This window comes from Lolium perenne, chromosome 7 (genome assembly GCF_019359855.2).
Source record: "Lolium perenne isolate Kyuss_39 chromosome 7, Kyuss_2.0, whole genome shotgun sequence".
Classification (NCBI taxonomy): Eukaryota; Viridiplantae; Streptophyta; class Magnoliopsida; order Poales; family Poaceae; genus Lolium; species Lolium perenne.
The window spans coordinates 70,147,031-70,172,098 of NC_067250.2; the positions used below are offsets into that span (position 1 = coordinate 70,147,031).

Genomic DNA, 25,068 nt, shown 5'->3' on the forward strand with positions numbered 1-25,068 from the left:
ACCAACTAAACCTAAGGTGAAATAAAAAAAGAATATGCATAGAGGCATATGTGGCACATAGCCATAATGCCAAATCTTGACCTATGCACTCACACTTTCCCCAAATGGTTTGAAAACTTTACCAAACTCAATCTAACACTAAATAAACCCTACACCATGCCCTTTGATCAAATAAAAAGAAAAGGAAATAGAAATAGAAATACACATATGAGCCTAAGGCTATATTTGAAAATTAGGTCTAAGACATGATCTACCTTTGCTAGATGGTTTGAAAATATTAAGAAACCCTACCTAGTACTCAACAAAGCCAATCCAAGTTGAAACAAAACAAAATAAATAAAATTCAAAATGTCCATAGAGGCATATGAGAAGAAATGGCCAAAAATGCAAATTTGAGCAAAAGGCCACCAAACTTGGTTTGATTGTTTGGATTACATTCTTATACCTTTTCAACACTCAACAACCTCAATTGGGTCAAGAGAAACCAAATCAAAATGAAAATAAATGAAATTCCCAACTCACATATGATGATGGTCACATGTGACACTTTTAACAAGTACCCTACTTTGAGCCCTTTTATTAAGAGATTCTTAAACTAAATCACCTCAAATATTTGCACCTCATCCAAGACCTCATGAAAGTGAACAACTTGGTCAAAGTCAACCTTGCTGGTTCAAAGTCAAATTCTAAATATAAGCATGCCAAGTGGCAACTTTGAAACAGATTCTAGATTCCCTCCACTTTTAGAGTTTTCACAAACCAACTCCAAAATTTAAACCAAGACCACCAATAGATGCCAAACTTTATTTAGAACACATCTATGAAGAAATTTGACCAAAATTCAAACCCAAATGAGATAATTGCATATGATCCAATTCTTTACATAGAAGTACAACCACTATTCAACCACTATTCATCACCTCACCCCCACCTCTCTTGTACTCATCTATAGTGCACCTTGTACCTCTAACCACTACCAATGACCTCACCTAGCCTAGCCATGCTCACCCTAGCACAAGGACACACCATATCATGCCTATGTCACATACATTTTGGCATGGATCCAATGTGCACACCCTAGCCTCCTCCAACCTTGCTCACCATGTCAAATAGACTCACCTCACCCCATTCAAGCTTGCAGCACTCATAAACCAAAAAAATAATAATGCATAGAGAATCCATGCCAAGCCATGCCATTGAAATAGACATCACCATGCCAACCCATGTCATCCTCCCTCTCTTGTCCTTCCAACCTTGTCAAGTGGACTCCCCTCACATCACTGAGCACCACCATGCCTAAGCTGACCCTAGGAGAAGCCCTACACTCCCCAGGTCATGCCATGCCCTAGACATGCCCATGTCACACCAAACCTGCCTCCTCTCTTCCCTGGCTCACATCAGCATGTCCTAGAGGTGCCCTGTACTCCCCCTCGTCCAACCATGCAAGCCAACAACAAGGTGCCAAGGAAAAACGGCCGCCCCGACCATGCCAAGTCTCTGCCCATGCCACCCGTGCGTCACCCGCGGACACGACCCCGTTCCCGCGTGCACACTGCGATCCAGCTCGTCCCCGTGCGCCACCAGCTCCCTCTCGCTCCCGCACACCTGCCAGACACGATCGTTGGCCCGCACGCGCGCCAGGAAGACGACATGACGCGACGCCCTGCAAGGACGCCGACGTCGGCCTCGTCCTCGCGCGCCCTGCACACGGCGCCAGCAGGCTCGCCACTCCGCGCGCGTCACCACCTACCCAATACCTACCTTCCTACACCGTAGCCCTGACCGAAGACGACTGCACACGACGCGCCCGCGACGTCGCCACCATGCCGGCCATGTCACGCCTCTCCTCTCTGGCGCCTATAAAAGCAGCGCCCCTCGCCTTGGACAGCCTCACAACACCCAGCAGCATCCCTCTCTTCCTCCTATCACCACCCTCTTCCCTTCCTCGCCGCTCACCGGAGCCAAAAGCTCACCGGCGGCCACCCTCATAGCCGCACTTTTTCTCGCCACCATAGCCACCAAGCCCTACACCACTTTGAAGCCCTTGAAAAACCCTGTCGATCAAGCCCAAGCTCGCCGCCAACCGTGCCCGGAGGTGAGCACAATCGCCGTCGTAAGCTCGCAGCGACGGGAGGAAGACGACGGCCCAGCTCCGTCGGATCATCATCCGACGATCTGCGCGTCCCGCGCGTGCCCGACGTGCATGTGCCATGCATGCGTGGCCCAGGCCGCAGCTGGGCCGGCCCAACTTCTTTCCCGCCCCCGTTTGAATTTGAATTCTGTTTTAATGTATTTCCTTTAAATCGCCTACTGGTACATTGCTAGAATTTAAATATTTTAAAATATACAAATCCAAATTTAGTGATTCAAAATGTTCTATAAAGCTTATGAAATGATCTAACTAATCTCACTAGTTTAAATTAAAAATTCATTCTAGATACTCTGCAATAAAAATGACAAATCAGTAACTTTTCAAACTTCAAATAAATATCTAAAATCAACCATAAACTATTTTGAAGTGATTCCAACTCTCATAAATCACATTTGATGTTGTCTAATTTATTATGTAATAAAATACTATAGTTGCTTCATATGATCATGAGCTAGATTTAAATAAAAGGCTATGTAGTCATAACTAGCCCATTTTAACTATGTCAAAAATTTGGAATTCAAATCTATGAGGTGTAGCATCTCCTTTAAATAATTTTCCCAAGTGAGAAGAAGTAATATGATGACCTTAGTTACATGGTCTCATACTTGCTCACTTGAGGATATTAAATCAAATAGTATTTAAATTGCATGAGGTATAGAACCTCATTTAAATTATGTTTCTCAAATAATAAGTGGGAAGTGTGGACCTTGGTCAACATGTGACCATACATTGTTATTTGAGATGGATTCTTCTCATTTAAATCTTTGTCTCAAGTAAATCAACATGAGGTAGTAACTATGGTCTAATTGATCTCATAATGAATTATTTGAGGACATTAAATCATTACCATGTTAGGATTAAATTGCATGAGGTACCTCACCTCATTTAAATCATTTTCCCAAATGATGATTATGAAGTGTTGACCTTGGTCAACATGAGTTCCTATATTATAATATGAGGAAATTAAATCTTAACAATATTCAATGAGAGGAAATTATTTCCCCAAAGAATTAAATAGAAACCTTAATTAATATTTGTAATGAGAGTAAATTATTTTTCTTAAGAAGAAAACAAAGTCAACCAACATAATAATAATGTTGCGATGCTAATCTAACTTGTGTGACTCATGTGTGTGCTTAGTCTAGCTTTTAAGTTTTGTTTGGTGATTGTATCCTCGTATTCGTTTATAGACGCTAGTACCGGAGACTATCAAGAGGAGGAGGTTTTCTACCAAGAGGAAGAAGAAGAGAATTTTGATCACTACCCCAACCAAGGCAAGCTAATATTCTTGCAAGTTGCCCTAGGCAAAGCTCCACAAGAGCAAGGCCTCATCACAATTTATTTTATGCTTAATGATCCTATCCCAAGTTTTTACTTTGCAAGCTTTATTGATTTTATTTTATCAAAGTTACTTTTTGATTCATGATTCACTTGGTCTAGATATAGAGTAGAACAAGAGCATCAAACTTAGCCTAGAAAGCTATAAGCTAGTTAGCACCCCTCATGACTAGTTGCTAGTGCTAACAAATAAAATTGACTACTCTAGCTGGGGGCATGTGAAATGAAATGAATTTGAAAAACTTTGGAATGATGAGTCATTCTATTGAAAGATTTTGAAGGTGAATATGACTGGTGAATGACATGGTGAACTTTACAAAAACTGATGGTTGGGTTCGGATGCGATACCATTCCAATTTTGCAAGTACCCCCACAATACCTGATTATGGGTAAGGGCTTAACTGGAAGTTTATGTATCTTAGTATGGGTTCCCTCTAAACAAGCGTCATCGGGGTTATGCCGAAAGCTGCCTCTACAACAAAAGGAATGATGTGAAATGACGTGAAATGAGGTGAATGCCCGGCCCAAGCCCTGTGCAGTTCCCAGGCTGACCGTTAGTCTTCACTGGGAGGCCAAGCTCATGGGGAGAGGTGCCTATACTAGGATATGTAAGTGAAAGGTTATGGTTGGTAGTCCGCACACGGAGTGTGATAAATCAGGGCCAGTTAACCCTGATGGATTATTGCAAATGTTGTGGCACAAGTGTACGACCTCTGCAGAGTGTAAAACTATTCGAATAGCCGCGTCCACGGTTATGGACGGTTGGAAAGGCCATACTGTTCCGTCATCGGACCATTTTTCAAAAAGATGACATATGACTTGTGACTTGAACTTGAAAGGTGAATGGTGATTTGACTTGAATCACAACAGAGTTGTGGGACTGACACTAATGTTCCCACTTGAGTTAGTTAGAAAATGAAGAGGCTTTTACTAAAGGTTTGTGAACTAAAATTGGCTTTATGCAAATAAACCTAGAGCTTAGCACCCCCTTTACTAAAATTGATAGTGCTTACACTAGTATTAGTTTGCGAGTACTTTAAAGTACTCATGGCTTTATCCCTGGCTATTCAAATGGCCAGACTATGAAGAAGAACAGCAGTACGAGGAAGATGGACAGCAGGACGTCTACGACAACTAGGATCACTCCTGACGTCAACAGTTGTCTGTGGAACAGATGGACCACGACCGCTACTTCGCTTCCGCTATGTGTTTTGTAATTGGATCCTTAGATCCCCTATGTTGTATTAAGACTGAACCATGTGATCCCTCTACGTAAGACAATTATGGGTTGTAATGAATGATGTGTTGTGATATCAATCTATTATGTCTCGCAAAAACAATATTCCTGGGATTGCGATGAATGGCATAATAGGCATCTGGACTTAAAAATCCGGGTGTTGACAGGTGGAGTGGGAGGTGAAGGTGGAGGTGGAGGCACAGCAGCCTGGCCGCGTCCGGCGCTGCTCATGGTGGATCTGCCGGAGGCTGAGCGGAAGCAGCGCTACGGCAGCGGCGGCTAGGGTTTAGTGGGGAGGAGATGAGATGCTCGCGCCCCTGTTTATATAGGTCGGAGGCAGGGCGACGCCACGCGTGGCATCGCCATTACTACGTGCGCAGAGGTAGGCGATGGCCGCGCGGCACGCGAGGCATCGCCATTTACGCGGCCGCTGACTGCCGAAGCGACGCCTCGGTGCCAGTACTGGCGGAGAAGACGCATCGACGTTGCGTCACTGCCTGGTGGGCAAAAAAAAACGTCCGCCATACGCGAGCGGACACTTTCCGCGTCCGCCGAGCGTCCGCCAGAGACGCATCCGAGGCGCATATTTGGGTCAGGTTTGCGTCTCCGCGGACGGTCCGGTCACTTTGCGCCACCCTGCTGAAGGTGGTGCCAGACGCATTTCCGATCACGGCGGACACAAACGGTCGCTCACGTCGGGCCGCTCGAGATGCCGTTACATATATTCATGCATCACGTTTAGAACAACTGACTCCTATCTTCAGAATGCAAACGTGGTGTGATTGATTTTGCGCGGAGTTTTATAGGGATCGGGAAAGAGGCCCGAAGGCCCCATAAGTTTATTAAGCGACGGGTAATATTACATAGAGGACCCTCAGTGATACATAAATAACAAATTGGTTCTCAACTTTTATAAGAAAGTCCTCAGATAAAAATGAGAAATTGTGATCAGGTCCTTCTTCTCCGCTGCAGCTCTAACTAGGTCTTGAAGCACGGCCACCGTGGGCGATACCAGGGACTACACCACTAGTAGGAATTTTTTTATTACCGCGACAGTTCGCATGCCGCTAAATCGAAAGTCCACCGTTAGTAACCTGAACCACTGATGGGTAAAAAAACACCAGCGGTAGCTTGTCAACTGGTTTCGGGGTCAGGCCTAGAAGGCTGAAAAAGCGGTGACAAGACTATTTTCGGGCATTAGGGGTGTAGGAAAAAGCAGTGACAGAGCAGCACCAATGGTCCGTCGTTTGTTTTTCTCGGAAACTAGTGACACTTGTTTTGCTCGATTATCACTTGTCATATATAGAATGATGAAAAGATTATATAGTGATGTGTTGTTTGGCACTTTGGCGTGGAGGAGCACGAGGAAAAACGCGAGCCTGGCTGGGAACAAGCAGGCGGCATGCTCGCAGCACAAAAAGATTGTGAAACCGGAGCTACACTAACGTGCAACCATCTCGTTTCTGATGTACTTGCAGTTGGCCTTCGAATTTCGAGCTGGGATACGGAGCAAAAGCAAGGTTTTAGAAACCGACGAAATTAAGTATATATTGTGTATCGAAGGGAATAACAAAATTTTGTGTGAGGCAAACCACATTGAGGTACCTGACCGTATATCGATCACATCACCGTGGATTACTTGGCTTACCTAGAGATAGCTGCAATATCTAAGTTCGATCGTACTTGTATGCGTCAGGTCGTGGAGTAACACTTGCGTTATCCGTCCAAATTGCTGTCTCATTATATCTTAGACTGACAATCGATGGCACCTCTACATGCTCTACTATGCCACGGGTGCGCCTACATGATGGAGCAACAGCCGTACTACCTCCGTCTCTTCTTGGCTCTCCTCGTGCCCTTCCTGCTCCTAAAGCTGTTCAGGAAGATCGGCGGCCGCGGCGATGGCCAGCGGCTGCCGCCCGGCCCGTGGAGGCTGCCGGTCATTGGCAGCCTGCACCACCTCGCCGGTAGCCCGCTCGTGCACCGTGTGCTTGCCGGCCTTACGGACCGGTTGGACGCACCGCTCCTGTACCTCAAGCTCGGCCAGGTCCCCCTCGTGGTGGCAATGTCCCCGGAGGCCGCCCGGGAGATCACGCGGAGCCAAAACTCTCTCTTTGCGACGTGGCCATGGAGCCCTGCCATCAGGATCATCGACGTCGATGGACGTGAACTCACGTTCGAGCCCTCCCACGCTCTGTGGCAGCGTCTCCACAAGATGTTCATTCTCGACCTTCTCAGTCGCAGCCCCTACCGCGTCAAGTCGTTCTACCACGTCCGGGAGGACGAGGTCTGGCGCTTCATCAACGCCCTCGCTGCGGCGCCGCCAGGGCAGCCCGTGAATGTCAGCGAGCGGATCGCCGCGCTCATCACTGTTTCGGCATTGCGTGTGATGATCGGGGGCAAGTTCAAGAGGAGCGAGGAGTTCTTGCATGTCCTTGAGGAGGGGCCCAAGATCGTTGCTGGGTTCAGCCTCGGTGACCTGTTACCATCATCATCATGGCTCCGAGCCACCACACGTCTGGCCGAGAGGAACCACCGCAAGAGCTTTGAGCTCATGCAGTATGTGATCGATCAGCTCGAGGAGCGAAGGGATGCCGCCATGACAGGCAACTACGACATGGAGGAACGAGAGGACCTGGTGGACGTGCTCCTGAGGATACGTGAGGAAGGTGGCACTGACGATGTGCATCTTACAATGGGAATGATCAAAGCAGTTATACTTGTAAGTACATAGCTTGTTGGTCAGTAGGCAACATTCCTGGTAAGTGCTAGGCAATTCCTAAACTATGTAAGTGGGCATATTGCAGGACCTCTATGGTACAGGGAGAGAGACATCAGCGACCACACTCCAATGGGCCATGTCAGAGCTCATGAGGCACCCAAAGGTAATGCAGAAAGCACAAGCTGAAGTACGCAACGCCCTCCAAGGAAAGCCTAATGTGACCCTGGATGACGTGGCCGGTCTCAAATACATCAGACTCGTCATCAAGGAGACAATGAGGCTACATCCACCAACACCATTGCTGATCCCCAGGAAGGCCATGAAGCCTTGCAAGATACTTGGGTACGACATACCTAAGGGCACCACAGTGTTGGTCAATGCATGGGCGGTCGGCAGAGACCCTAGGCATTGGGAAGACCCTGACGAGTTTAAGCCGGAGAGGCTGGAGCCATGCATAATTGACTTCAACGACGAGGCAGTCTTCGAGCACATGCCATCGACGTCGCTTTTGACGTTTGCACATGACAACATGGAGATTGTGCTTGCCACACTTCTCTACCACTTCGATTGGGAGCTCCCAGGTGGCGTGGAAGTGGACATGACAGAGGAGATGGGGCTCACCCTCCGGCAGAAGAAAGACCTGTACCTGCACGCAGTGGTCCGTGTGCACCAGATTTGATTTGCAGTCACAGTGCTATGTGATCAGGAAGTTCGGCAAATGTTTCTAGCAGGGCCTAAGGAATTTGAAAAATAAACAGCAGCTCCTATGTTACTTATTGAAAGCACAAATCAAGATCTGGTTTACCAGATGTTTCTCTGTAACACAGGTTTTGCTCATATAATACCAAGACAATCAAAACTACAGGACATATGAGGATAATGTATCCCAATACAGCAAAAAAAAAAAAGCGCTACACGTCTTGCAATGAGCTAAGCTAATCTGGCTTCGGCGATACCTTTGGCCTTTAACTCAGTACTAACAACTTTGATTTCCACAAGAGAAGCTTACAAGGGAAGTTCAGATACAGCAGCTCAAGAAACTCGGTTTTACTCCATGTCCAACATGTGTCATCTAATTGTAGTACCCAGGTGAGAGCAAAGGAGGGGGTCATCATGTCTCATAGCTCTATAATGGGTCTATCAGCAACTAAGTACAGAAATATTTCACAAATTACAAGGGTACGTGTGTGATCATAACGTACATTTTGGTTCTAATTAGGTTATCAGCCAAAAATTCTTGATACTGGAGACAGGAGACTTGAAGAGAGAAACTTCAGTCCGCTAGAGCCTCCAGGGAAGTAGGATATGGTGTAGTAAGCAAGAGCCAGAACCTGGAATGAAAGCAAAAGAAAGGTCATTACACTTCTTAACAGGAAATTTAACATGAATCTGAAAAGAGCCATCAGCCCAGAATCTATACGTAGTGAGCACTAAATTGTTACTCGGGGTTAGAAAAGCACATGTGTTGAAAGTGAGAGATGAAATCATATTGCGCCCAAATAAAGAGCATATTACTACCTCCATCCCAAAGCTTAAGGCTTATATTATTTTTAGAAATTCAAACTATGTCAAATTTGCCTAAGTTCTTACCAAAATTCATTAACATGCAAAATACAAAATTAATATCATTAGATAGATAATGAAATATATTTTCGTATGGTATCTACAAAATATTATATTTGTTGATAGATTGTTCTAAAAGTTTGGTCAAACTTTACTTGGTTTGACTTTTTTTTTAAAAAAATAAGCCTTAAGCTTTGGGATGGAGGTAGTATATTAAGTCGTGGCTCTTATTAGAAGCTTGTTGTAGATGTGGACTTGTGGGGAGAAGGAAAAGGGGGTCGCTGGGCCCTAAACCACCACGCCAATATGAACCACATTCCAGAAGACAAAGCAAGTAAATTGCCAAGGGAAGGATGTACCTGAAGGATCGAGAATATCACTGACAGAAAATAGCTGTGAAGCACCATAGAGACATAAATTGTGCCAACCATGCATCCAGTGAACCCAACTGTGAACGGTAGCCTCTGAAAGAGAATGAAATGCGAGTTTTCTTATCAGAAACCCCATCTATTTGAAGATTAGGTGAACATGAAGATATTGATTTGCATCATATTCAATAAAACTGAGCAGCTACAAGCACCATACACTGCCTATTATCACCAAGTTTTGCACAATACAGATGTGCCTAAATGGGCACTTAAATTTTCCAACTGAAGATTCGAAAGGTTGTAAATTTTACAGTATGCAAAATCCACTCAACCCATATTTAAATATTTCTTGCTGAATTGGAGAAATAGCAATCAAGAATGCTCATGTACCTACAAAACACATCTGCTGGATAAAAATGTTATACCCACATAGCAGATGAGCAACTGCAATTAAAGTCAAACTAGACTCTCCCAAGTGTATCCCAATGACTTCAACAACACGAAGGAAAAGGTTCAACTATTGGTTCAGAATTGGGATAGCACAATTTAGCACAGCATCTGATTAATCATGTGCTCATCTGTCGGGTCAAACAATTGAGCAAAACCATAGCGAGGATTTGCAGCAACATAGTAGTACCTCTTTGGAGGTCATGTGCGCGAACTGGTTGGCGGGGCCCTTGAGCGCGAAGAGGGAGGCGATGATGAGCGCGCATCCGAGCGTGAAGCAGATGGCGAACTTCTGCGGCATGAGCACCATGACGGGGAGGAAGAGCGTGAATGCGATGAAGACGAAGAAGATGCCGGTGGCGAGGAAGAGGCCGAAGTACATGAGCGCCTTCCCGGACGGGAAGCTGCTGGTGGCGCCCTGGAAGCTCCCCGGCAGGTCCCGCACGCCCTTGCTCACCCTGCGTCCACGCGGATCAGATCTCTCGGAGCAGCGAGGGGGGCGGATCAGATCTGGGGGAGGGAGGGACGGGGATGGGGATGTGGGCGGGCTTACACGCTGAAGGTGCCGGAGACGGTGTCGTTGGCGGTGCGGACGGCGGCCTCGATGTCGAAGGGGAGCGGGGAGGAGGAGGAGGCGTCGGAGCGGGTGGCGGCGTAGGAGTTCCAGTCTGCGAGGAGGGAGGGCTGCGACTCCGCGGCGGTGCCGGAGGAGGCGGTGCCGCCGGTGAACCAGGACTGCGCCGTCTTCTGCATCGCGGCGAGGCTGGGTCGAGATTGAAGCGTGGAGCTGCGGAAAGAAAATCGAGAGAGGGGAGGGCGAGCTCGTGCTTGTTGAAGGTTTTTCTGCTTCGTTCCGAAGGCTCCGCAGTCCTCACTCTTTTTTTTCTTCTATTTTTGCACTCACTCACTCATTTCTTTTCTGTTTTAAATTCAAAATTGTTTTCAGTCAGCACGTCACAGTTTATAATTCATCGGGTATTTGAACTCCAGAAAATATGAAACTTCATTCTTGTTCTGTCGGCGAACAAGGTGGTGTATGCCAGTTTCCCGCTAGCCCACGAGTTCAGCAACTGACGGAATGGATAGCAAAGCACCTCCTACTATGGATGCGATAACGAACGATGTACAACATTTTGAGACTTTTTACCATGTAAAAATAAAAATATGTATACTACACTTCACTTACATTTTTTACTGTAACTACGGCAGGCCAAAGCCACCCTGAACTTTATATAGAAACCCAAATTGGTACAGGGTTATCCATTACAAGAGAGCGGATAAAACGAAGAAAAAAGGAAATCTAGCCTAGAGAGCTCAAGCCAGGTCAAAGGAGTTACACCAAATAATAAGAGAGGTTTTAACGGTATCCAATTGACAACAAGTCAACGATTATACCATAACCTAATATATTCCAGGTCAGAGCAGTGAGGATCTTGAAGTTTGCAGAAATATGATAAGCAGTCTAGATGTTCTCGATGGTAGCAGGCATCGGATCAAGGGCGCATGGCGGGAGCACCTGCCAGACTTATCATGCCCAACGACTGTGCAGCAGAAGATGGTCAACATCTTCAACCTCAGAGCAAGACGGGCACGAAGGAGAAGAAGCTAGAGAGTACCGAAAGCGGCGCCCATTGGTGTAGATGCGATGCTGGTGAACCAGCCAATTGAAGATACCACAAGTGTTAGGAGTCATATCTTTTGACAAGTTGGTGTAGGTATCCCTATTAGAGATAGGTTTAATTAGCGGCGATGTGATTTAAGCGCAAGTCAGTTCCGTCAAGGTCAAGCACAAGCCCCTTAAGAGAGATAGTGAGAGAGTCGAACTCATCAGTTCCAAAAGAGGAGAGCCGAGGCGAAAAGAAACCAGAGAGCCCATTGCGGAGTGCCAAGGTGACAGAGAGGTCGGGGCGAGAGTAGTGAGAGTGGAGGACGGGAAAACGCTTGGCAAGAGAGGAAGCCAATGAGAAATTGGCCAATGTCAGAAGTGTTACCCCCTCATATTGCGGCTGATCGCATTATTGAGGTAGAGAATTAGGAGGAAAGAAAAAAAAAAGGTGAATAAGATGCTTCATGATCATTACAAATTCCACTATGTGAAAATTATTAAACCAACAAGGAACCAATATTTTCCTACATGTCCTCTAGCAAGTCGAACAAAAATCTCAAAGTTACCGAACGGTGAAGATGATTAGGAGATGCAGAGAGGAGATTTGGTGCACCTGAGCACCTGTGCTCCTGGTTATTACAAATTGTATTTTTGTATCACAAAATTATAAATTTTATTCACTAAATAGATACACATGTCTGAATACTTGTGCAAAAAGTTTTGTTAGAGATTTCTTTGTATTTTAAGCTACAAACAATATAAATTTGTGGATGTATATAGGATCGGACATAGAATCTTAGTTTTTTGGCAAAAATTTATCTTTTTTGTATAGCTTAGAATACAACATATTTTTCCCCAGAATTTATACCTTACCTTCGAAATATGTATATATATACACGTATTTAATTTCAGTTTTTTTGAAAATTTATAAATATTATTTTTACTTTTTTAATAAAATCGGAAGCACTAGTGCTCACATGTCACTTTGCGGGAGATGCAGCTCTTTTTCGAACGAGATAGACCCCGAAGGACCTGGAGTCTCATCACTTCTGCATTGGTGAACACTTACAAACAGGATCTCAAAGGAAGGAAAAAAATTACAACTAGGCCCTGCAATATAGCAAAGAGCACCCTAGAACATGCTCAAGTCCTTTAGCACCGCCGGCGGCCGCCCTTGCCTAAACCAGGGAGGTCACCAATAGATGCAGTTTTGTTAGGTGTACACATATTTATCAAACTCGTGTGGGCGTGTAGTGTTCTCCCCGTCCTCCAGCAAGTCATGCTTCCAACTCTTGCCCCCGTCGACGCTGTCCCAGCACTCCCGGCCCTCAGCCGCGGCGCGCCGGCGCTTGGCCACCCGGAGGATGACGGCATCGACCGCAACGTCGAAGGCGTCCTTGAAGGTGACGCCCTTGGCCGCCGGGTCCCTGTACATGACGGTGGGTATGAGCTGGATGACCTCCTCCCGCATCTGCGCCACCTTGGCGGGCGGTATCTTGGTGAGCGCCTCCTCGATGCTGGCGTTCTTGTCGACGACGTCGCCGTGGTGGATGAACACGGAGTAGCTCCTGTAGTCCCTGGGCAGGTGCCAGATGTACTGGAGGTAGGCGGAGATGGGGTGGAAGAAGACCGGGATGCAGCCGGCGAGGATGCTGTCGAAGGTGGACTTGCGCGTGTACGCGTCCCCGCGCGGCTGCACGCAGAACTCGGCGCTCTCCAGCAGCTGCAGGGTCCGGCCCGGCGTGGCTGCTACACTCGTGTCGATGTCGAACATGGCGCAGCGGCTGGACCTGCCGCACTGCTCCATGATCTGGGACCGCACGGTCCTCTTGCTGCTTGGCCGGGACGCGCCGGCGAAGCCCCAGAGCCACCTGCGCTCGGCCCGCCGCATGCGACCCTGCCAGCTGGAGACGTCGGCGTCGGAGGAGGCGTGGTAGTGCGACGGGAACGGCACGGCGAAGTCGAAGCCGTGATACGGGCTGGCCTCCACGGTGAGCACCGTGGCGTTGCGGATGGCGGGGTAGGTCATGAGGGAGTTGCCGCCCTTGCCGGTAGCACCCGGCGCGCGGAGGAAGTCCCAGCTGCCACGGCCGACGACCAGGAAGTGGTCGCGCCCGCCCATGGCGCGCCACTCGGGCCGCCGGAGGAGCCACTCCACGAGGTCACGCGGCAGGGCCTCGCGGACCGAAATGTCGGGGTTCTCCTGGCCCATGTACCTCATCACGTCCAGCCCGGCGTAGAACGGGATGTACACCGCGGCGGCGGTGGCGGGGTCGGAGGTCAGGCACTCGTGCCGCCTCATCCGGGCGTGGAAGATCACGGCCAGCATGAACTGGTCGGTGTCGTAGGCTCCCGTCTCCGGGAGCGAGCCGCCCTCGCCGCCGCCGCCGGTGATGGTCGGGCCGAACCCGTCGTTGGCCGCGTGCTTGCACACGTCGGTGGAGGCGGTGAGGCTGCGGCAGTCGCGAACGAGGTCGGCGTTGAACCGTGGCGGCAGGTCGTACATGTACACGTACCGGCCGACACACTTGTCGTCCGAGAGCCCTAACTGGAACGCCGGCGCGATCTTGAGCTGGGAGAAGAAGGCTGCTGGCTTGGGCTGTTGGAGGATGAATAGCACGGCCCAGAACATGGCGCAGAGGAGTGCCAGGTAGAGTGTCCGAGACGTCCGGACGATGGCTGATCTCTCGGCCCCGTCGTTGCCATCTCTCGAGAAAGGCTTCATCGCTGGTGCAGTGCCGATCTGCAAGCAGACAGGTAGAGCAGCATGCGCTGATTTAACCACTAGTACCAGAGCAATACGTACACCACCCACTGTATCATCTTGTGTGAATCAGCCAACTCTTTTTTTCTCGTATCGATACATTGATCCTTGCAGCAGGACTTGGATTTCCCGCGGGCGAGTACACCCAGTACTTGGAAGTATCGACCTATTAATGGCCAGGTTGACTGATTACTGATACCACTACATAACCGCGTAAACAAAAGTTAATCAAATAAGCAAAAAAACACAAATTTTTACGTGGAAAATTCAAACGGGAAAAATGACGGAACGCATGGTGACGTATCACTATATCGGGAGGAGTATTACAATACACGAGAGGATAAACCCTTTATGTGTTATCAATATGGTGGAACTCTCTCCATCTATTTTATGACTACCTAGAACTATATATATAGGGGCAAACAACGCTCTTTCTTGGTGGACACGAAATAGAGTTGTAGATGCGCTACGGATAGCACGGTTGGCATGCCGTAGTCCGCCATGACTCCTTTCATAGTACAACAACTAAATAGATTTCGGATCATATTCAACATGTTGTGTCCAGAGTAAATAAATAGATGAGGTCGTGTGTGGCCACCATCGGCGTCGGGGCTAGAGGAATTAGCCGGGAGGAGAGGGAGCCCAACCCTGGACGTGGTGCGTGTCCACCGATTATTATATGGAGGAGTGAAAGCCTCAGACTCTGTGCACGGCCACCATCTCCGTTCGCATGTTGCTAGTGGTGGGGCTCTCGATGCGGTCATGGTAGCGGAAGGGGAAGGAAAACTGGATGCGTCCAGAGCCGGGCGTAGCAAGCAACTTGAGGAGGCAGTATGTCTGACCTTCGGGGGGCCTTTTGGCCCGGACACCACCACCCCCCCCCCCCCCTCCCAGGAACTTCCGACCTACACTAACCCCGGAATATCTAGGCCTACGAGTGTGCAATGGTCATAAATCTGAGAGGGGGACTATAAATAGGAACCCCTTTGTAATATCCCAGGTTTAGAGGCAACAAAATGAGAGAACACCAAAGTGTACGTTGGGTCACCGCACCCTTCTTCCCCAAGGAGGCTGCCCGCTTTTTCTCTCTCTCTTCTCCATTACTGCAAAGCTTCAAGTTGGTGGATATCCCACCCTCGACAATCAATCAACCCCATCTTTGAGAAAGTGAAGGAGAAGGGCTAGATCTACCATTTAACTAAGGAATTTGAATTTGCCCTTGATTACATTGTGGAACTTGTAATGCAACCCTAGATATCTCTTGTAGGGATCCTTATGAAGAGACCATCTTCAGGCTTGCTTGGTGTTTGTACAAGCTCAAGGATGGTGTTGGGAGCCTCCAATTGAGTTGTGGAGTCGTGCCCCAACCTTGTGTGAAGGTTTGGTAGCCACCTCGATCGACACGGCCTAGTGGAAGTGAATTCACCTTTATGGTGGTCTCACACCGGAGAAGAAGGTCAAGCCTTTGTAGCTGCTGGTAGGCCTTTGTGGCGACACACCTCTCCAACGTAGACGTACTTCGCTTAGAATGGAACTACGGGAAACAAACTCATGTCACATGTCTTCCTGGTGGTTACCTCTTTTTCTTTACCTTGTTATTTTTATTGCAAGTTCCTTGTCGTTGTTTCTTATATAGGTTGTTCGCCTTGATTGCAAAAAATCGATCTTTTTGTTGAAGCCTAAAATTCGAATAAGCTAAAAAAAATTGTTAACTCCTATGAAACCCCTGGCCCTTAGTCACGCCATATATATCCTTCAAAAACAAATTAACACTTGTGGATATTATGTTTCCATCTCCCAAGCTCACACATAAATTTTCATGGAAAAGGACATTTTTGTGACATGTGCGAGAATACCAATTGATGCTCTAGAAAGACTTAAGCCATTTGAATTTTCTCCATAGGACATCAAAATATAGAAAATATTTAGTACATATAGTTCATCAATTGGTACAACAGAAATAGAAACAAATTTAAATACAAATATAACCTTTAAAACATAGTAATGCAGCTTCAATTACGTATAAAAATGTTGGAGATAGTGCCCTAGAGGCAAATAATAATAAATAATTATTATTATATCTCAATTTTTCATAATAGTTCCGTGCGATGTTATATATGTATTAATCGGAAACATTGATACATGTGTAGTATTGTAAACAAACCAGGGTCACTAGTAAGCATATGTGTGCAAACTAGATCATTGTGGTCATTCGATGATCGAGGTTTTCCCTATCATGGACATACACGTCATTGACAATGGGATCATATCATTGGATGAATGGTATAATGGATATAGGCAATATATAAGTATTGTAACACGATCAAGTCACAAAGTTCAACATTACAATATTTATGAAAGCGTAGTAACCTAATCCTTAGACCGTGAGATCATATCTAATCACTGTCACCGGAGGTTAATTTGATTGCATCAACCATCACACCATAGCAGGGTGATCATAAAGGTGTAGTTAGATATTCCAAAGGGATGGATTCTTGCAAACATGGGAGATGTGAACAAAGATCAAGCTAAATTCGAACCCCTATCCTATATACCACCACTACTTTTAGGCAACACTTTGGAGAAACTTTAAAAGATGCTTGCATACGAATTAACAAACTACATTTGCAGAAGAACCCAACCCATGTAGAGAAGAAAATATGCACCTTTATTTTTACTATGTATTGGAATCATGGCATAAAAATGCTTTAGATTTGCCTACATGAGTGAGTTTCATTTTATCATCACCAAAAGGGTCGGCCGTGGCAATTAAAAATATTTTTGGTACTGATGTTAAGAAAAACAAGAGAAGTAAGAGCATCTCCAGCCGCGTCCCCCAAAGCGTCCCCAAAGCAATTTGGGGCGCACCGGACCAAAAATCCGTTCCAGCCGCGTCCCCAAAGCCCATTTTTATCCGGCGCGGCCCGATACGGTGTCCGGCGCCCCGAGCCCGTCCCCGTCCCACAGGGGACGCTCCGGGGACGCCGGACACACCGAAAAGCGAGGCGGGGAGTGGCGGGGCCGACCCGTCAGCGGCACAATAAATTTTAACTTAACCGTCGCCTACCTCGCAACGGAAGTTATTGGCTTTGCAGCGACGGTGCAGTTCCCGCAGAGGCGCAGCGACGCGTCCCGTCTCGCCTAGCTCTGCGTGTCGGCGTTAATGAGCGCCACCGCTCCTCCGCCTCCCTTCGGCCTATAAAAGGGCCGCCTCTCATCGTCCCTCTCACACACAAACCCTAGCGCCTCTCTCCCAAACCCTAGCCGCCACCATCTCAACAAGACTCGACGCTATGTCTGGTAGAGGCGGAGGCCGACCTCGCGGCCGTGGTCGTGGTCGTGGCCGCGGCAGAGCTGAACGCTCGCCGTCGCCTCCCACGTCGTCGTCTTCATCGTCGGGGGTGGACGTGGAGCGGGACGTGATGTTCGAGTTCGTCCTCGTCCTCGTCCTCAAGGGCAACCCGCGCGGCATCCAGAGGCTGCCGGACTCCTTCGCCGAGTACGTCGCCGGCGACGACCGCTCGGGCACGCTGCATCTGCGGGAGGCTGCGTGCGGCTACTACCGGTGGATCGTCGACGCGATCTACGACGCGCGCGACAAGATGTACCTCAACATCGGCTGGGAGAAGTTCACGCGCCACCACAGCCTCGAAGCCGGCTTCATCCTCCTATTCTCCTACTTCGGCGACAGGGACATGAGCGTCAAGGTCTTCGACGAGACGCGCTGCCGCCGGGACTACCACGGCGACAACACCGACGAGGAGGACGACTGAGTGTTGTTTCTTCGCAGCGAATACGTGCACGGAGGTTTCTGGATGTTCGTCTCATCGGTAGAACCAACAAGGGCACCATCCTCCCGCTGGATTTTCTAGTTTGGGTGACTGGGTGTGCCCTCGAGTGTTCTTTCTTAGCAGCGAACACAGGAAACCTTCGATGCACGGCCTAGTTAGGTTTAGTTTTTTTGCAATATTTTATATTTGTGTCCACCATGGTTCAAACTATGTATTAGTTTGTGGAAACCACGTTCCCAATTATGTATTAGTTTGTGGAAATTGAAATAAAAATGCCAAAAAAAAGTATTTTAAATGTTTGGGGGAGGCGTTTGGGGGATGCGGCTGGGGAGCGACGTCCCCAAACGCGGCACGAACAAAACACGTCCCCCAAACGCTCAATCCGGCGCGGTTTGGGGGACGCTTTGGGGGACGCAGCTGGAGATGCTCTAAGATTCAGTGGTCAAGATCGCCACGTGAAGAAGAGCAGCGAACTCAACTTGTTTTCTTGGGACTTGATCCAGTCTATGCGCTGGCTTCTTTCCTTCCTAGATCCTGAAACCATGGTGCAATATTTGCAAACGTGGTTACAAGTGACAGCAAAAAAGGAAGTCAAAGAATTTCAACTTTCATCGGGAGCGTCCGAACAAACTTCAGAACTCGAAGAAATCTACGATATTCGACTCAGCAGTCAACATCCTATACATGACTACTTCACAGTCATTCACAGGCTCAGAAGCTACTCCCATCGGGAGCGCTGACCGCGCACCTGATAAAGAGATGGAAGCTTCGTCGATAAAAAAAAGAATGGACCCGAAGGTTCTAGCGATCCAGGCTCGAGCCCGGGGACTCGAACCTGTGTAGGGTAATGATGTTTTGCTTCGGCAGTTAACCAGTCTCGATCCATCGAGTGAAACTGGGCTCATTACTCCATCCCTTACATATATTCAATTCTTCGGCTCCTCTCGAGCTTACACCTTTTTTAAGACCCGATTGATTCAAAAAACACCGGAGGGTGGAAAGGATTTGAAAACATCGACATCAACGATAGATCCCTTGAGTAGTACAACTTGAGTCTACTCATGGTTGCAAACACCCGCCCGTAGACTCGGGGGGCTACTCCCATCGGGAGCGCTGCTCGCGCACTCGATAACAAATAATTTCGGCTCTTCATCAACTACAAGATTCAACATTCTTCAACTTATCAAAGACATTCAGATGATGGTAATTTTAGTCCCTGCCTGACATAGGCATACCCAATGGGCCTGCCGAAGATGGTACCCGGGGTTTACTGAAGGCCCATGACCCGAAGAGTAAGAAGATTCGGAAGCCCAAGATACTATTAAGGAAAGCTAGAGTTGTAATAGGAGTCATCGTTTGTAATCTTGCGGGATGGGTGAGAAACCCTCCCGGACTTTGTAAACTTGTGTATTACGAAACCCTCGGCTCCACCTATTATATAAGGGGGAGTCGAGGGACAAATAAGATATAGAATTTACTGTCAACCCAACCCTAGTTTTATATTCGTCGAGTACTTTTCGGCTGAAACCTTCGAGATCTACTTGCCCTCTACATCCAACGAATCCCTAGTCTACTACTTGTAGGCATTGACAAGTTAATACCTTGTCAATTGGCGCCGTCTGTGGGATCTAGAGGCGATAAGGAGCTGATCTCGATGGCACGTTCAAGATCGTCGACTTCATCGGTGGCAAGCAACATCATGGACAGAGGTAAACAGATCGAAACTGGTCTAGTTGATTTTGTACCTGACCCGCCCTCCCGTTTGGATGCATATGCGTATCTGGAGGAGCCCATGGAGATGACGTTAGGAAAGTTCCACTTCCGCGTCGAGAAAGAAGGAGTGTATCGTCTCGAAGTTCCGATCTCGTCGGGATTATCGGCGGTTGATCCTGACTTCTCAAGCTCAGCGTCATCCATCGAGTCAGGCGACGAGGAGATTTCGTCGCCACGTTTCATCGGCATCAAGGCAAGCGAAAAACTCGCCAAGATCATCAGCGACATGTCCTTCGAGTCATCCGCGGACTCCTATATAAGCGATGACTCGAGTGACACCGACAGCTTCAACTTCATCGACAAATCCATCACTATTGGAAATGTCTTCACCAATCTATATGATGGTGTCACCAAACCCAGCAAAGTTCAAAATTCAAAATACCATCAAGTCTACGCCATCGGAGAAACAAGTCGCAATCAAGAGGAGACATCAGAAGCTTTCGACGAATTGGGAAATCCATATGTCGATCCCTCTGACCTAAGGCGAGGTTTGGGCACTAAATATGTCGGGCCTACACCACGTCTTAGAATTCAGCTTCCACAAGCAGCATGGGATAGAGCAGCAAGAGCTATGGATGGTTCTGAACCAATGGAGACAACTGCTACGGTCGAAGAATTGCAGGCCTACCAATATAGGCTTGCTCGAGCTGGAAGAGAATTGGAAAAAGAGACAGCTGCTCTGAATAGAAGAAAGGAGGCAGCTTCCGCGTCAAGCAGGCGAAGAGCGGAGTTAAGTCGACAATCAGGAACTTCGGGAGATAGTCACAGAGAAGCTCGGAGGAGAGCAAGATCTCGGCTGCAAAATATACCGGAGCCTGAAAGAGAGACTTTAATTCAAAACCTCGATATGTCCTTTATGTCAATCGACACGAGGGGGAATATTATCCCAAAAACACCGTAAGCAGGGTACATGGCGACACAAGCTTTCATCTTAGCGTCCAGGCCACCTCCCGGAGATCCAAGAGAAGCGTTGTATAACATGGCCATGGTAGGATGTGGAGCCATGGGAGCAGCGTTCGCAGCTACACCTCCCGAAGGAACTGCAAGGCAAAATAGTCCGAGACCTACCGCAGCAGTGCAAGATCCACCAAGAGCAAGTGGAGTCAGAAACACAACAACTCAAGCCAGAGTGGATAGAGCGCGACAAGAAAGAAGGGAACGTCGGCATTCACCAGAACTTGCTGAAGAAGATATGTGTGAACTCTCGTGTTTCACACGACGGGCCCAAAAAACTCGAGTCCCATCAGGATTCAAGCTACCCGATAGTTTCAAGAAATTTGATGGCCTGCAAGATCCCGAGGATTGGCTAGTCGATTACCTCGAGACAGTAAAATTGATAGGCGGAACCAGAGCAACAGCCATGCAGAGCATTCAAATACATCTGAGCGGAGCCGCCAGATCGTGGATAAAGAAGCTTCCCCCAGGCTCCATCGACGGCTGGGAGAGTTTTGAGGATGTGTTTATCAAAAATTTCCGATCAACCTGCAAGAAACCTGCAACACTAGAGGAGTTGAGGTCATGTCGACAAAAGCATGATGAGTCAATGAGGAAGTACATCCAAAGGTGGAACATCATCAAAAACTCGGCAGAAAATATATCTGACGAGAGAGCGATAGATGCGTTTGTCGCAGGAGTTCGACGAGGAGATTTCGTGGAGGACTTAGGAAGGACAAACCCAAGGACAGTATCAGCATTAATGGAAATAGCAAACAGATGGGCAGATGGTGAAGATGCGGTACATAACAAACGACATAGGTCCCCAGAGGAGGACCGCAGTCGAAATTTTCAAAATAGACGCCGATTTCCTCGACAATTCTCGAGTTACGATGCACCTGGCCAAATATCGGCAGGTTTTCGGGGAAACAATGGAGGAAACAATAGAGATGATTACCAAAGAAGTAATGCACAGCAAGGCGACAATAGAGATAACAGGCAAAATAGCGGGTCAAGGTTTCAGAGATCTTTCGTAACTCCCGAAGATATGATGAACGGGCCGTGCCAGATGCATTTTTATCTCGATAGCAACGGGAAAAGGCAGTCAGGACATCTGCAGAAGGACTGTCGCAATTTTCAGGCAATGTTGCGAGTCGCAGGAATGGCCAATGCTCAAGCAGCAAACAGAAACCCCCAGGGGCCTAGAAGTGAGATCCACTTGCCACCTCCTCCCGCGATCACTGACGCAAATCGAGATCAGCTCAGAATAGCGGCAGCACCACAACCACCTCCATATGTTGATCCTAACAACAATGGCGCGGTCTCGATGATTCAGAAAGCTAGGCCATCTAACAGGGCTCAAAAGGTAATCTCGCGGCAAGTGTTTATGGCAGAGAAGATGCCTCCACCAACGGTTGAGTACTTAAATTGGTCAGGGCAAGACATCGGCTTCACAATAGCGGATCACCCGCAGCAAGTTCCTCGACCAGGGCAATCAACACTTATCTTACCAGCAGTAATTGCAGGATTCGACGTATCTCGAGTGTTTATAGATGGCGGCAGCAGTTTAAACCTTATGTACGCAGATATGCTAAGGAAGATGAACATCTCCCTAGCAAATTTGAAACCAACCGACACACGTTTCCATGGCATCACACCAGAGAAGCCAAGTTACCCACTGGGGAGGATCAATCTCGACGTTCAGTTTGGGACCCGAGAAAATTACAGGATAGAAAGGTTGGAATTCGAAGTTGTAGATTTTCCGTCGCAGTATCACGCTTTGTTGGGACGACCAGCATATGCCAGATTTATGGAGGTACCACATTACACGTACCTGCTTTGGAGGTTGCCTGGGCCCAAGGGACCAATCACAGTCAAAGGAAGCTTCGCGCTAGCCGATAAATGTGACAAAGATTTTCATCGACTATCAGAAACTTTTGGGATGCAAGCAAAGTACGCAGCGTCAAGGCTCATGACTGATTATGATATGCTGCCAGATGTAGGGAGGCCCAACAAGGAATCAACTTTCAACACCGCAAAAGATTCTAAGGAAGTGCAGATTCACCCGACAGACCCGAAGAAAACGACGTCCATCACAACAAACATGGACCTCGCATAGGAAAGCGCGCTCATCGAGTTCCTCCGTGAGCATTGGAAAATCTTCGCATGGTGTCCAGCTGACATGCCAGGAGTACCCAGGGAACTTGCCGAGCACCACTTAAACTTGGATCCAATAGCGAGACCAATCAAGCAACCTCTACGGCGTTTTTCGGAGCCAAACCGCAAAGCTATGCTGTCGGAGATTGATCGACTAAGAGAAGCTGGTTTCATCAAGGAGCTGCATACAGAGGCCACATGGGTCGCAAACCCAGTGTTGGTCCCGAAGAAAAACAGTAAAGTCCTTCGCATGTGTGTCGACTTTACGTGTCTCAACAAACATTGTCCAAAGGATCACTTTCCCCTCCCGAGGATCGATCAAATTATCGACTCCACGGCAGGATGTGAACGTCTTTCCTTCCTGGATGCTTACTCTGGTTATAACCAGATCAGATTGAAAGAAGAGAACAATGCCTTTTGGTCTGAAAAACGCGGGAGCAACATATCAGCGGATGATGCAGAAATGCTTAGCAACACAGATTGGGAAAAACATACAAGTGTACATTGATGATGTCGTCATAACATCAAAAAAGGGAGCAACATTAATCGAGGACTTGAAGGAAACTTTCGACAACCTCGACAAATTTTGTCTCAAGTTGAACCCGACGAAGTGTTCTTTCGGCGTCGCTGCAGGAGAACTTCTCGGGTTCCTAGTCTCAGCAAGAGGGATCGAAGCTAATCCCGAAAAAATCCATGTTATCGTAACAATGAGGAAGCCAACAAAGTTGAAAGAAATACAACAGCTAACTGGGCGAGTCGCAGCTTTAAGCAGATTCGTCGCCAGGCTGGGAGAAAAGGCGTTACCGTTCTACGCCCTAATCAAGCAAGGAGATAAGTTCCAGTGGAACGAAGAGGCAGATAGAGCTTTCGAGGATCTTAAACGCGCAATCTCGACACCCCCAATCTTGGTGGCGCCAAAAGAGAAGGAACCCCTCCTGCTATACATTGCGGCCACACCCCAGGTGGTCAGCACGGCGCTAGTTGTTGAAAGAGAAGAAGAAGAAGGAAAACTCCATGGAGTGCAGAGGCCAGTATATTTCATTAGTGAAGTATTATCACCTTCAAAACAGAGGTACCCGCAGTACCAAAAACTAGCATATGGAGTATTCACAACCGCAAGAAAATTGCGGCACTATTTTTCGGCGCATCCGATAATAGTGGTCAATGAGGCGCCTTTATCCAATATACTCAACAATCCAGAAGCTTGTGTCGTGTCTCCCTTTGGGGAATAGAACTTTCTCCTCGGGACATCACGTATGAAAAAAGAAAGGCAATAAAGTCGCAAATTCTACCAGACTTCATCGCAGAGTGGATGGAGTTGCAAAACACAGGACCTCCGGATTTATCGAGAACCTGGACTATGAACTTTGACGGGTCCAAGAGGTTAGAAGGAGCTGGAGCAGGCGTGATACTCATATCACCTGAAGGCGACAAATTGAAATATGTCTTACGGATGACGTTCCCAAAAGCATCTAACAATGAGGCAGAATATGAAGCTCTTATACATGGGATGAAGATGGCGAAAGCCTGCGGCGCAACTCGATTAAAAATATTTGGCGACTCACAATTGGTGGCTCAGCAAGTCATGAACCAATGTGATGCAGTCAATGATAGCATGGTTGCGTACAAAGAAATGTATAACGAGCTGGAGAAGCTGTTTGATGGATGCGAGGTAAACCACATCAGTAGGTTGAGCAATGATGAAGCCGACGTTCTTGCAAACATCGGATCGCAGTGCCTTGCAATCCCTCCAGGCGTGTTCTGGGAGGAGATAACAGAGAGATCCACAAAGCCGAAGAAATCAACAAAGAAGGAGAAGAATGAGAAACCCTCGGGGGCTGCGAAAGAAACGTTGGAAGAAGAAGAAGAGGAACAGGATCTAGTACTGTTGGTGCAAATCCCATGGATGCAGGCGTACATATCATATATCCTAAGGAAAACAATACCCGACGATCCATTTGAAGCAAGGCGAGTTATCGGACGATCCAAAGCTTTCACGGTGGTCAAAGGGGAGTTGTACAAACGAAGTATTTCGGGTGTGTTACAAAGGTGCGTCACACCCGAAGAAGGAAGGATAATTCTGAAGGACGTGCACGAAGGAGTATGTGGTCATCACGCAAGCAGTCGAGCTATTGCAGCCAAGGTTTTTTGAGCTGGATTTTACTGGTTGACAGCAATTGAGGACGCGAAGGAGATAGTGCGCACTTGCGACGCGTG

The 25,068-nt window shown here is 47.7% G+C and overlaps 3 protein-coding genes across 3 annotated transcripts; 1 reads left to right on the forward strand and 2 right to left on the reverse strand.

The window, feature by feature from the left end:
* The first annotated feature begins 6,534 nt into the window (after positions 1-6,534).
* Positions 6,535-8,128, forward strand: LOC127317159 (dolabradiene monooxygenase-like). The gene is made up of 2 exons (XM_051347683.2): positions 6,535-7,449; positions 7,535-8,128. The coding sequence occupies exons 1-2, from the start codon at positions 6,535-6,537 to the stop codon at positions 8,126-8,128; spliced, it is 1,509 nt and encodes a 502-aa protein (XP_051203643.1).
* A 285-nt stretch (positions 8,129-8,413) lies between these two features.
* On the reverse strand, positions 8,414-10,676 carry LOC127317160 (uncharacterized). The gene is made up of 4 exons (XM_051347684.2): positions 10,381-10,676; positions 10,018-10,285; positions 9,372-9,476; positions 8,414-8,780 (listed from the first exon to the last, which is right to left on the reverse strand). Exons 1-4 carry the CDS (start codon positions 10,578-10,580, stop codon positions 8,673-8,675), a joined length of 681 nt encoding a protein of 226 aa, XP_051203644.1. The 5' UTR covers positions 10,581-10,676; the 3' UTR covers positions 8,414-8,672.
* A 1,765-nt stretch (positions 10,677-12,441) lies between these two features.
* On the reverse strand, positions 12,442-14,193 carry LOC127313024 (xyloglucan galactosyltransferase KATAMARI1 homolog). The gene has a single exon (XM_051343559.2). It carries the CDS (start codon positions 14,156-14,158, stop codon positions 12,647-12,649), a length of 1,512 nt encoding a protein of 503 aa, XP_051199519.1. The 5' UTR covers positions 14,159-14,193; the 3' UTR covers positions 12,442-12,646.
* Positions 14,194-25,068: the final 10,875 nt, after the last annotated feature.